Source organism: Oryzias latipes, chromosome 21 (assembly GCF_053564925.1).
Source record: "Oryzias latipes strain Hd-rR chromosome 21, Olatipes_Hd-rR_3.1".
In the NCBI taxonomy this organism is placed as follows: domain Eukaryota; kingdom Metazoa; phylum Chordata; class Actinopteri; order Beloniformes; family Adrianichthyidae; genus Oryzias; species Oryzias latipes.
The window spans coordinates 1,203,264-1,217,411 of record NC_136257.1 but is presented as its reverse complement, the minus strand read 5'-3'; the positions used below and the strand labels follow the sequence as shown (position 1 = coordinate 1,217,411).

The 14,148-nt window shown below is 48.2% G+C and overlaps 1 protein-coding gene across 3 annotated transcripts in view; it reads left to right on the top strand.

Moving 5' to 3' along the window:
- Positions 1-12,033, top strand: part of satb2 (SATB homeobox 2) — a 48,299-nt gene extending 36,266 nt beyond the window's left edge. For all 3 annotated transcript variants that reach the window (XM_078940233.1, XM_078940232.1, XM_078940231.1), the window contains exons 13-14: positions 9,972-10,154; positions 10,232-12,033. In XM_078940233.1, the coding sequence (XP_078796359.1) occupies positions 9,972-10,154; positions 10,232-10,726 (678 nt within the window). In that variant the 3' untranslated portion in view covers positions 10,727-12,033. The remainder of the gene's footprint in view (positions 1-9,971; positions 10,155-10,231) is intronic.
- The last annotated feature ends 2,115 nt before the right edge of the window (positions 12,034-14,148 follow it).

Below are 14,148 nucleotides of genomic sequence, written 5' to 3'. Positions count from 1 at the left end.
CGTCCTCTGGTCCATCCATGCTAGACATCCTCTGGTCCATCCATGCTAGTTGTCCTCTGGTCCATCCATGCTAGACGTCCTCTGGTCCATCCATGCTAGTTGTCCTCTGGTCCATCCATGCTAGTTGTCCTCTGGTCCATCCATGCTAGTTGTCCTCTGGTCCATCCATGCTAGACGTCCTCTGGTCCATCCATGCTAGTTGTCCTCTGGTCCATCCATGCTAGTTGTCCTCTGGTCCATCCATGCTAGTTGTCCTCTGGTCCATCCATGATAGACGTCCTCTGGTCCATCCATGCTAGTTGTCCTCTGGTCCATCCATGCTAGTTGTCCTCTGGTCCATCCATGCTAGTTGTCCTCTGGTCCATCCATGCTAGACGTCCTCTGGTCCATCCATGCTAGACATCCTCTGGTCCATCCATGCTAGTTGTCCTCTGGTCCATCCATGCTAGACGTCCTCTGGTCCATCCATGCTAGTTGTCCTCTGGTCCATCCATGCTAGTTGTCCTCTGGTCCATCCATGCTAGTTGTCCTCTGGTCCATCCATGCTAGACGTCCTCTGGTCCATCCATGCTAGTTGTCCTCTGGTCCATCCATGCTAGTTGTCCTTTGGTCCATCCATGCTAGTTGTCCTCTGGTCCATCCATGATAGACGTCCTCTGGTCCATCCATGCTAGTTGTCCTCTGGTCCATCCATGCTAGTTGTCCTCTGGTCCATCCATGCTAGTTGTCCTCTGGTCCATCCATGCTAGACGTCCTCTGGTCCATACATGCAAGTTGTCCTCTGGTCCATCCATGCAAGACGTCCTCTGGTCCATCCATGCTAGACATCCTCTGGTCCATCCATGCTAGTTGTCCTCTGGTCCATCAATGCTAGACGTCCTCTGGTCCATCCATGCTAGTTGTCGTCTGGTCCATCAATGCTAGACGTCCTCTGGTCCATCCATGCTAGTTGTCCTCTGGTCCATCCATGCTAGACGTCCCCTGGTCCATCCATGCTAGTTGTCCTCTGGTCCATCCACAGCTGTGACGTCTTCAAAGCAGTGCAGTGAGATTTGGAGTAAATAATTTTAACATAACAGAACATAAATAAAACTGTAATAAATGTATGTATCCATATATTTGTATATGATTGTATTCCTTTATTGTTTTAATGTTTTAAATTTTCCAAACAATTAATGACTAATTTTCCAAAGTGTGACCTCTGTTCGTATAGGTATGTCTTTGTTCTCTACTTTAGTTTTTTTGTTTGTTTGAATTTTAATTCCAAAGTTTGTTCCAGATACTTGCAGACAGTTTTACTGAAAAATCCAGTTGGAAAAGATGTTAAAATCAAAGAGTGGCATTCAGATCTGCATTAAAGAGACGTGACAGAGCAAAGGCTCAGTGTTCAGCAGCAGACGGAGGCTTTTACCCCGATCACCTGAGCTGCAGCTCCTGAGCCAAAGCAACGTCAAAACGCCGAAGCCTCACAATCTGTGCGCCATTAGAGGGAGGGGCTGCTGGTTACGACAGGCCGTTACCTCCACTCACCTCAGTGGGTGGTGATCAGCTTTATGGAGCGACCACGTAAACCCAAAACCTGCCTCAGACGTGCTGGTGGAGGACCCAGAGGGTCACGCCGAATCATGACTCAGCAAAAAAACAAACATGGCTGAACAACTGAGTTAAAGCAAGAGGATTTGTCACCGAACCACTAAACCCGTGAACCTAAATAGACTGAGGATAATTAGCTCACAGGGGGCCGCTGTGGCGAGCGGGTGGGGGCGGAGGTTTGAAGGCATCAGTGTGTGAGGAACTGCTGAGGACTGTCGTGTCTTTATGGTCTGGATGCAGACGGAGCCGCTCTGAACCGCCGGCGCTCATCCTTCAGAGCGGTTTGTCGGCTCTGCAGACGGCGTTCATGGACAAGCTGCTCCAGAGCTGTGGCCCTCGGCTGGGATGTGCTTCTCATGCTGGGGGGTTTAGGGGGGGGGGGGTCCATGTCCCCAGTCCCATTGGTGGTCTGGATCTGGTGGGCTCCTCCCAAAATAAAGATGATGTTCAGAAACTCTCTGGTCCTAGGCCCCTCCTAGCTGTATGTGGTTAGCGTAGCACCCCCGCCCCCCCGCCCCACGGAGCTGTCTTAATTACTGATGGAGGAAGCTGTGGTGAAACTGCTGGGACATTCCTACGCTGCACTGAAAACGTTTACCTCAAACCCGCCCCCTATGGAGGCGGCAGGCTGAAGGGCTGCTGATTTATTAATAGGGAATGAGGTGTGTGTGTTCTTCTCGCTCCAGACGCCCCCCCCCCCACCACAAACCACACATGAATCCCATCTGCCGCAGCGGGTGGTCTGGGTGGGAATGGAGGCTGCTGTCTGCTGGTCACAGACGGTTGGAAGTAGAGCTGAGGACCAACTGTGAGGATCAGATCCTGAATGATATGATTAGACGGATGCCCCCCTCCCGCCGTGCCTGGGTTTGCCCCCCTCCCAAGCAGTTCCTGGGGGCTCCTTATTCCAGCTGATGGTTTGGTCACATGATCAGCGCCTTGCTGCTGGACGGTGAACCTGTTAGCGGACCGTGAGCGTCATGCACGCCGCGCTCTCAGACGTTGGTTTTACGAGTCCCGGCGGGGCTTTATGGCGGGGCGGCTGCTCCGCTGGACTTTAGCTGGGTGGAGTATTTGAAGAGGACCTGTTTAATATCACAGATAGGATTTTTAGAGTGAAATCTTGTGTGTGGGGCTGAGAGCAGATGAAGACAGCTGAACCCCTGCAGCTTCTGTGTTTGAGAGAGGGGGGGGATCTTGATCTGAAAATCAAGCTTTTTGGGGGCACGAGCACGGAAACCCTCTACCTCTTCTTTACACGGGACAAATTCAAATGCATTTTATTTCTAGAGTTCCTTTCAGGTAAAGAAAAACAGCTCAAGGTGCTGAACGTAAAAACAATCAAGAATGCAGAAAACGCCAACCCCCCTTCATGCAATGAAGAAATGAAATGAGCCCCACAGAAACAAAGACAAGTAAAACACAAACCACTACAGAACTAAACAGGTGTGGAAGCGTTTCTCAAGTGGGACAGTCACAACATTCAGCAGAGAGGTCGGGGCATTCAAGCTGGGGGGCTGTGAGGACACCGAATACTTTCTGGAATCTTTCCTGTTTGATTCCTGGTGGATTTGCTGAACATTGTCAGACCGTAAAGATAAGAACCGCTGGATGATCGTAAAGATACGCATCTGCAGGGAGATCTCCACGCCCACGATAAGGACGAGATACGAAATGTTCTGTTTGAAACAAAAAAATGTTGTTTAGCAGCACGTTCAGACGTTTGTTTCAGTGATGAATCCAGAGAAACACGCACACGCATGCACGCACACGCACAAACACACGCCAACATACACACACGCATGCATGCACACATACACACACACACACATACACACACACACACATACACACACACACACATACACACAAGCATGCATGCACACATACACACACACACACATACACGCACACACACACGCACGCACACACACACACACGCACGCACACATACACACGCACGCACACACACGCACACATACAAACACGCACACACACACGCACACATACACACACGCATGCACGCACACACACATACACACACGCACACACACACACACACACACGCATGCACGCACACATACACGCACGCATGCATGCACACACACACATACGCTCACACACACACACATACGCTCACACACACGCACACACACAAACACATACGCTCACACACACACACATACGCTCACACACATACGCTCACACACACACACACGCACACGTCTGTTTTGTCACCAAATGTTTGTGAAAACTGTTGTTGTAAAACTCGGCTTCCAGGTCCACGAGCTCATGAACCAGAACGGACATGTTTCTGACCAGAATGGCGTGGAGCCGCGGCGTTTCTACACCCTGAAGCCGTCCCAGCAGCCTCTCTGCTCCTCTGGCTGCTGTGCTTTGGGGTGGGGGTGTTTTGGGAGGAAGTGGCTGCTTCTGTCAGTTTGTCTGCGTGCTGCAGGGTGGGGTCGACACAACAATTAACTTAATTATTTAATTGCAGATAACTGGTCTGAATACCACCCACAGTGTCGGGGGGGGCGGGGGGTACACAAATGTGAGCGAGTGCACACGAGTGCATCCTCCTTCACATGAGGGTCCCCACGAGGGGACACGTGCATGGCTTCATCAAAGAAACATTATTTCACCAAATAAAATACTGACTCACACGCGGCTGCAGGCTGGGCGGGGGCCGGGGGGGGGCACTAAAAAACAAATTAACAGGAAAGAGGAAGTCATGCAAAAAACTAACAGAAAAGTGATTTTTCCTTCATTACATATTTATCTCTGTGTTAATGGTGTCTCTGGTGGTAATCCCCCCCGCCTTTCTGCGCCTCTGCAAACATGCATACACAAGAACCCCCCCCCCCCCACACACACACACGGACAGAAACAGTGGGGGTGGGGTTGGGGGGGATTGAGCTCATTAAGGAGAAGATGAATTTTTCAGGTTCTATAATTCTTTCATTCGGCAGCATCATTTGCCTTAATTTAAAAGTTTTCCACTTTGGGGCACTTAGAGTGTGGGGGGGGGTTCCAGTATCACTTAAAGTTCCTCTTAAGTGGTGCAAGACCTGCATCGAGTTTAGGTTCAAGCTCAGGGTCAAGTTTATGTGCAGGTTCCGGTTCTAGGTCAGGTTTAGGTTCAGGATCAGGTTTATGTTTAGGTTTAGGGTCAGGGTCAGATTTTGGAGGTTTGGTTCTATTGATACAGTTTAGTAGAAAAAATGCAGCCCATCATTTTATCACTTATTGTAGCGGTCCCCAACCCCCGGGCTGCAGACCGGTACCGGTACCGGTCTGCGGGTCACTTGGTTCCGGGCCGCAGAGAAAGAAAAAATAACTTACATGACTTCCGTCTTAATTATTTCGGAATCTGAAAGATGTTTTATTTTGAAAAATTGCCTCATTCTCTGTTACATCGTCTATGTCACTCTAGACCAGGGGTGGCGAACATGTGGCTCCATGCGTCTCATCATATTGTGGCGATCCGGGGGTTAGCCCTGCCTTCAGCCCCTAAGACTCATGGGAAGTGCGGAACCTGGGTGTAAAACCATTAGTGAGGTGGCTATGAGCAGAAGTGAGGTTCATGATGTTTGGGTACCGGCAGTTGAGTTCAAGTAAATGTACTGTTAATCTGGTAGGAAGCAGTACAATACTTGTTTCCTTACCACTGTGGTGAACAAGCTGAGTCGTATCAAATTCCTTAAGCACGTAATCAATTAAGTGGTTTGCATGACAAAGATCCATCATAGAACTATAAATAAAAAAGTTATTGAAAAAGTCTTTTTTTTTACTGCAGGTTAAAATTATTTTATGCTACACTCAACTGAAATAAAACTTGAAACAAACAAAGTACAATACTTACTGTTGTGTTGTTGGGAGAAGAGTGTTTTATGGAAAATAACACGGCTTTAATTGCATGTTTGTGTGTGTACGTATTGGCAGGTCAGTGTGTGGTGTGGCTCTTTGACTCTCACACCGAAAAAATTCGGCTCTTGGTGTCAAACTTGTTTGCCCCCCCCCCTGCTCTAGATGCAGGCCAAGGCGCTTTTCTCGGTCACGTGATGGGTTACCGCTAAAATAAAACCCAGGAACTAGCTAAATGAATAAAAAACAAACGTCTTTGGAAAGTTTCTTTGCCAACGGGAAAACGCCCAGCCAGGAGACAGAAGAGGAGCCCTCCACTTGCGGGAAAAAAAGAAAGCTACATTTAACAGAGAGCACTTCTTTTTTGCGCCATGAGTGAGGGACGGGTAGAGGATGATGAGACCTGTGTGATCTACAATGTCATGCGTGTCAAAATAAAAGCTCATAGTTTGATTTCTCACATCTCTGTTCCCCCTAAATCTGGTTCAGTTTAGTTCAATCTGGTTTAGTTCAATGTGGTTTACCTGAGTTCTGAGGAGACAGTAAGGAGACATCAAGGAGACAGTTAGGAGACAGTAAGGAGATATTAAGGAGACATCAAGGAGACAGTAAGGAGATATTAAGGAGACATCAAGGAGACAGTAAGGAGACAGTAAGGAGACATCAAGGAGACAGTAAGGAGACAGTAAGGAGACATTAAGGAGACAGTAAGGAGACAGTTAAGAGACAGGAGACCGCAAGGTGGCATGTTTGTCTTTTCAGAATTTTGTGGGTGAAGTATGATTAAGGCGGGTGGGGGCAGCACACAATGACCACACTGAAGGTGTGGGAGGGTCATAGTGGGGGCTGACATAAGGAGGTGGGGCGGGTTTCTGGCAGTCTGCTGCAATTTAGGGACCATGACTCATAAAGATATTGCAGCATCCACCCACTTCAATACTGAGATTATTAAGTTGAGGTGGTGTGTGAGTGTGTGTGTGTGTGTGTGGGGGGGGGGGGGGGGTAATCATGGGGGAGAAGTAACATGACGTTCTGAGCCTCAGGACTTCCTTCCTAAAGCTTCTACACCTGAGAACTGTTTTGGTTCTGGGTGACAGAAGAAGATCCCCTGGGTGGGGCGGAGGGCTGCTTCTTTTGCCCCCTGAGTAAAGTCAAGGCCGTTTTATGGTCTGCCCTCCCTGAAGCCGCGGCCTGTCATTTGTACGAGTGGGACAGAAAAGTGAAGCACTATTATCTTCATGTGGGTCTTTCATTTTAATGCACCGCAGATTTATAACTGGCATTCCAGAGAGAGGGCCCCTCCCTGCTCTTAACCGGAGCGGGAAGCAGCTCCTGACAAACAGCCCTCACTTTCCCTCCCTCGTCTATCCGGACTGTCGCCCCCCCCCGGAACACAGACTAGCGCAGACGTGGCTAACACAAGTTTTTCTAACAAATCTACACGTGTTTCTGTGTCGCCCTCACAGTCCAGTCCAAAGGCTCCGCCCACTCACAGCTGGAAAAGCCTTTTCACAATCGATCATTTAGAGACTGACACAAAGTAGCTGGATAACCAGGTTTTATTTAATCCGTTTTTTCAACCAAAACTTTAGAGAAACTACTTATGTCACTCATAAATAAATAAATAAATATCCGTTTAATTCCATTTCATGAACGCATTCATCCATCAGCTTCCACTGTAGGCCTGAATTTCCAGGCAGGAACCTCAGTAAGGAGACCTGAACCCCCCCTTCTTCCGGCTTTCCTTTCTTCTGCGTCCCGCAGTGACGTGGTTTTAGCGCCGCACCATGACGGCGTCCGTGCGTCCTTCCCTCCAGATGTTCTAACCTCCTCCTGATGTCCTTCTCCTCTCCATGAGGAGGAGCTGCTGATCTGAGGCTACAGCTTCTCTCTGAAGACTTCTCAGTTCCCCTTGAAGGAAACTCTCTTTTGTGGAATTATTGTGTACTCTACGGGTCATGGTCATAGGTCGGGGGGGGGGGGGGGGGGGGGCTCACGGATGAGTAAACGAGTAAACTTAAATCTTTGTCTTGACATTCAGCTCTTTTTGCAGCTCAGCTGACCAAAACAAAGTCCACTTCACTGCTGATGCTGTGCTGATTGAGTGATTCATCCTTCATCCCAACAGATACATACACTTCTCCACTTGTCTTTATCCTGGAAGAGGCATTCCTCTCCCAGAACCACTGCCTCAGGCACTGATCCCATCCCAGTCACTCAGCTAAAATCTTCAGAGATGAAGCCAGAAGAATCGATTCTGATCGATTCTAAGGCTCCAAACATGAACTCTTCCTCCTTCTGTCTGCCTCGAAAAATGAATGAAAAGTCATCAACATTTAAAGTGACAAAAGGCAAACAAATCTGACTGTCTGCGAGGCAGCGGCCCCTTTATGCAAATGGGCTCGTCCAGCAGTGCTGCCACAGTGAACCTAGCAAGACCTCAGTCCAACTGCTCTTCCATCAGCAGTACAGCAACTCACATTAGTGCAGGAGATGACACAGATGCCCCAGCACCAGGTGCTCTGCACCTTCTAGTTCTAAAACTGTACATCTTGTGTTTAGAACTCTAATAACATATTTAGAAAAAGACGTATTGTACAGTGTGTACAGTTGTAAAACTGATTCAGTCCTATGTTTGTTTGTTTTTTACTAATCGTTTACGTCACATTTTTTAATTTAATTAGAACGACTGAGACCAAACTATTTTCCGTGGAATCTTTCAAATTGAGTCTGAGTCAAAAATTTTCAGTTTTTAAAATATGTTTTCCAATTCCCAACAATGTCAGCAGTAGAGGTCACCCGCGCCGTGGATGTGCTGACGGACAGCTCCTTCCCTTTGCTTAAGAGCCGCACATTTGCTCAGTGTTGTCCAGTCAATAAAAGCCCTTCCACCCGTTTACCCTCAATGCTAACAAGGCTGCAGAATTAACAGAAGGTTTCTGGATTCTGGTCTTAAGGCTCCTCCCATATCCTGGCTCCAAGAGGAGAGATTAAGTAGTCCCATTCCCCCTCTCAGTTTGGAAAACTTCATAAAAATATCATTACCCTATCAAGAAATCAGGTTTCAGAGTCAATGAAGTGAGCCTAACTCTATGGCATCGATCTCTGTCAAACCTCACACACAACCTCAGGCTCGTTTCCTGGAAAAGAGTTGACGATGCCCCGAGATTCAGTTTTGGAATGTTGACGGTTCTACTTTTAACTGTTCCATACGGTTCCCCTTGGACATTGAAGGCCCCTGTCCCAAGTCTGAGTGTCTCCAGGTTAGGGTTCTGTTATCCCCATCCTGGGCTCAGAAGCCTTATTTTTAAGCTCTGTATGGTTTTTGTGAATCGCATTTGTCTGGCCCTTCTCCATGGACCCAGAAACCCCCAAACAACAAAGTTCCGGAGGTGGTTTGTGCACTCGACACGGCATTGTCTAGAAAATTAAGATTATTCATAAAATGATCCTTTCTGATAATACAATGCCCATATACTTATGTAAAATCACTGCCGTTTCTGTGGAAGAAACCATAAAACAAGCACGCCAACAAGCAGTGTGACTAACCAACAGCATGGCATTAAATAGAAAGTGGTGTATTTTTATTTAGCCCCCCCCCCCCGATTGAGACCAAAGTATTCTACAGTCACCAAAGAACACGCAGTCATGTCATGCAAAGGTGCTAGACTGTGATTACCAGGATCAATGTGGGGTTTAGCGCCTGGCCCAAGGACACTTTGGCACATAGACAGGCATTGCTGGAGTTGAACCTGTGACCTTAAGATCAGAGGTGGACCACTCTACTTTTGCATCACAGTACAGGTAGAGTACACGTCAATGCAAAGACATGGAACTGAGTCTGACCAATCGTGGGACCACAAGCAGGACTCATGTAGAGGCAGAAAAAGGAGAACCTGGGACCGGGTCACACTTGAGGAATGACAGTTGCCTGCCTTTCTGCCCTGATGCCCCTCCCTCTTTTTACCCCCTCCAGGCACGGCGGGGCTTCACACTCTGTCCTGCAGGATCTGCTTCTCATGTCCTCTGCTGCTGTTTCTGTCCCTCCCCTGTAATATTTCCCCTCCCCTGCCTGATACCCTTCTAATGGAGCTGGTTAAACAGTCATGGGGGGGTTAGGACTTGTAAATGAGACACTTCCTGGCTGAAAGCTGGTTGACGTTCCACCAAGGCTAATCTCACACTCAGGTCAAAGGTAGAGCCATCGTCTTAGGGCTGAGGGGCCTCTCTGCCCACGTTGCCGCCGTGGCTCCTGCCTAAATGGGGGGAGGGGGGGCAGTGTTTTTTTTTGGCATCAATATACCATAGTCCATTTTTGGCAGACAATCAGCTTCTTGATGCTGTAAGACTCTGGACTTGCCCCCGTCTTCAACCATGGTCGGACCCTCTGTGGTGGTGTTGGGGGGTCTGGGAACCGCCCCCCTCTCCCTCGTTGATCTGTTTTTGTGTTTCTGCTGTCATCCCTGTTGTTTCTGTGCAGTGATCACTAAGCCCTCTGTCTTTGTCATTAGGCACCTCACAGGCCACCCCCCCCAATAAAGGACCGCCATCCCTCTCCGGCGTGTGAGGAGGTGCTGCCCGCGTCAGTGAAAGAGGAGAGGTCCCAGCCTTTGTTGGCGGGTGGTCAGGCCGGATGCCCATCCAGCACTGCGGGGACCACAGCGAGCAGCAAGAAGCCGCGGTCCCGCACAAAGGTAGAGTCGTCCTCTCCTTCCTGTGGTCATAGATCCTGGGGGGTTCCTTCATTGGCTTTCCTCGGTTCATCTTCCAGATCTCTCTGGAGGCCCTGGGCATCCTGCAGAGCTTCATCCAGGATGTTGGGCTGTACCCGGACCAGGAGGCCATTCACACCCTGTCTGCACAGCTGGACCTCCCCAAGCACACTATCATCAAGTTCTTCCAGAACCAACGCTACCATGTCAAGCACCACGGCCGCCTCAAGGAGCTGGGGGAGGGCGCCGCGGCCGGCGGAGGTGTGGACGTCAGCGAATACAGAGAGGAGGAGCTCCTCTCAGGCTCCGAGGACCCCGAGTCCAGCGAAGATGGAGCTGAGGAGATCTACCAGACCCAAGAGGGGGGGAGTGTGAGCACAGCGGGGCTGAACCAGCCTCCAACCTCCTCCAGCGCCTCCTCCAGCCAAGCATCCTCAGGCATCAGCATGGCTCACGACGAGAGCAGGGACAAGGGCCACACCCGCATCGGTGGCACTGTGGTGCCAGGCAGCGACTCGTCCAGTCCTGGGGAGCAGACGGACTTCCAGAGATAGAGTCCGACACACGGGACGCAGAGGACAGTGAGACGTGGATGTCAGCAGGCACGCTGAACAACCACATGGACGATTGTTGTTCCCAGAATCCAGAGCAGGTTTTGACCTCAGCAGCAGGTTGAAGGTCAACGGGTCGTCTTCACAAACCTCACATTTCAGTGCAGATTTGAAGCCCACGTCTCATGTGTCTGAAATGCAAATAGAACTTTTCCCCACAAAGATTGAGAGCTCTCCAGGAAGCAGGACTTGTCTTACTGACTTTACAGGTTCCTTCAGAGACCAGGAGAACCCCTGAATCCTCAGGAGACGCCACCTGGACCCCACCTGGACCCCACCTGGACCTCACCTGGACCCCACCTGGACCCCACCTGGACCTCACCTGGACCCCACCTGGACCCCACCTGGACCCCACCTGGACCCCACCTGGACCTCACCTGGACCCCACCTGGACCTCTCCTGCCGCTGGTCAACCACACTCATAGCTTTATTTCATCAGTCTGTTTGAGAACCACATCCCAGCCGCACTGGCTGCTGCTCAGCACTTAAGGCTCACAGAGTCCCCCCTCCCCCCCGAGACAGCAAAGGGGGGTCATCAGCCACCGGTGTGTGCCAACCAGCAACCAAACGAAAAGTCACTTTATGTGCAGGAGCCCCCCCACACTTCCCCCCAGAATTGGTGCCCATGGTATTGTCCCCCCCTCCCCCACTTGAACCCCACTAAACTATTTATTATCTTTCTTCATGATTCCTGTTCTGAATATTGTTGTGTCATGGTCAGAGCGGATGTTCTGTCTTCGTAGGAGGGCTCAGAGCCCCGCCCACAGCCCAGCGAGGCGTTCCTGAGCGTCAGGAAGCGTCCCGTGGCGTTGTGTTCTCAAGCCACTTCTTAATATTGCTGAGAGAGCCGTTTCCCTGCGAGGCGGCTCAGGAAGCAGAGGATGCTTCTTCTGCTGAGCTTTGGTGACAATCCTCTTTTTGAGCCACATAGGAGAAGTTTCTGTTTTTCACCTTCGGTGTGTAAATACCAACATGGTTGGCTGTACGTGACATGCTTTACTTCCATTTTGCTGACTTTAAATGTGTGAGCCAGTTTGGAGAACAGGAGGAGTTCCTGACGTCCGTGTGTGTGGGCGTGTCTTTAAGTCACATGTGAGTGCGGCCCGTCATGCCGCCGCGCTCAGACATGCCTTTCTATCATGGCTCCCCATCACCACATTGTGCTTCTTGTGTGACAGGAATCAGGGTCAGAATCCAGTGGAATCTTAGTTCATCTCTGTGGTGAAGTGAATAAAGATTTGTGACTTAAAGGCTGATTTCATGTGCTTCCTGTCTTCCATGCGAATGGCCACATGTGGCAGGAGATTCCATTTTATCGTGTTCGGTGTCATCAGACACAGAAAAAGGATGTAACCCTTGTGCTATCCTAGGCACTTTAACATTGGGAGTTGGGTCATCTAGACCCACTAGACAGTGCTCTGAACCTTTTTTCTTCAATGATTTGTGATCTTCACTGGTGTCCATGGATTACATGAAATCTTTCCACCTTTATCCACCTTTGTCATGGTAGGAAGAACACCTCAATGTGAGGATCGGGTCATCTGGACCCTATAGGATAGCACAAGGGTTAAATGCTGAACCATGAATAAAAACTGAAGACAATTCAGAAAGATCTGAAAAGTGGTACATTTCTAATTTAACTTCAATATTTCAAATGTTTTTCAAATTTAAATTGTGTTATTTAAAGTATCTTAAAAGAGTTCAGAAAGGCTCTGAAAAAAAAAAGGGCTGTAAATGAAAATGTTGCAAAATAAGCTTCAACATAATAACATCAGTTAGATGAATGAAATAAACAGAAGGAACTTTTAAAGGCAGCATAAAGGGGAAAGAGCTGGATGTCTGCTGAAACGTTAAACCTCTAAATCAGGAATCTGCAGCCTGTAACCCTTAAAGAGCCATTGGGTCCAGTTTCTCATTGACCAGAACCCATCGAGGGTCACAAAGTCCCACTCCATCGTTAGTAGAAATACTCAAATACTGTCACTAAGCATTTGTTTATCATTTTTACTATAGGTTAACTTAACCATGTTACAGTTTTATTTATGTTACAATTTAACTACTTTGCCTTCTAACAGCAACACATACAATGGTTTTTCAAAATAAAATGTGCCTAAATATGCCTTGTGTCAAAATAGGAGCCTCCTATTGCAGCAGATTTACTTGAATAAAAATGTAAGAAAGTCAAACCTGACATGATGTAAAATACAATAAAACTTTATACATGTAGTTTGTACAACAAGGACTTTGTCTCTAAACAGCAACTAGACACTGTTGTGCAGCAGAAGATAAAAGTGTTCTTCAAGTGCATTTTCAGAACAAACTTCTTTGACATTAAACCTTTTGTTCAGTTATGACATGTTAAACATCTAAACATAAAGGCAAAACTTTATTAACCAAAACAATTTAACCAGAACTTCCAACTTTATTCAAATGGTTTACATTCTTCTTCCTGGGGGGATAAAGGAGCCGCATGGCTCTGGACCGTAGATTCCTGCTCCAGACAGTTTTGTGTGTTTGTTGGGGTTCTGAGTCTTTCACGTTCTATTTCATTCTATTTCAAAACCCACAACATCACTTTAGGTTGGCTGCCGTAGAAACAAAGCTCAAACATAAAAAAGACAGCAAACAAAAAAAAACACTAAAAACAAAACAATGTACTGTTAAAAGAGCTGTGGGAATGTCACCACCTACCAACACCCCGGGAGTTGGGAGGATTTACAGTGAAATCTCTAGGAGACATTTTTCTTTGTCATAATGCTGATATTTTTTTCCTCAAGGTCAAAGGCCAAGAAAACGTTGGTTGTAGACTTAACCTGGTGGCATGTACGTGAATTCTCATGAAGATCAAGTTTTATTTCCAAACTTTGGGACAGTTTGAAAATCAGCAAATGTCCTGTCCAATGGCCATCCCATAATAATTGTAACATTTTCTTTGGATATTCCTGACAAGTGTGTTTAGGTTTCGTTCATGGATTCTGCCCCATTGAATTTGTTTGGGATGTTTCTCCTGCTGTGAGGTCATCATTTTTTGGAGGGTGTCCACCATGTCCACCAAAAGCCCTTTTCACCGCGGACTAGGTCTGTGGACATTTTGGTGAGTTTTTGAGGATGTGGCAGGGATGAAATGTTTGCTCAATGGCACAGTAACAGAGAAGAAGAGTGAAACGATGTGGTCCAGGACTGCTGCGGGCCAAAACACGTCACCCAACAGAACAATGGTGTCCATGGAGGCAGCCTTCAGTGCCTCTTCCATGATCCATGAAGGCTTGGAGCTCTGAACGTCGTGGAGACAGTCAGGACCCGGTCAGAAAAGCTTTCCTCATATTTTAAACCTTTAGCTTTGGGGGGCAACAAGTTTTCCCCGA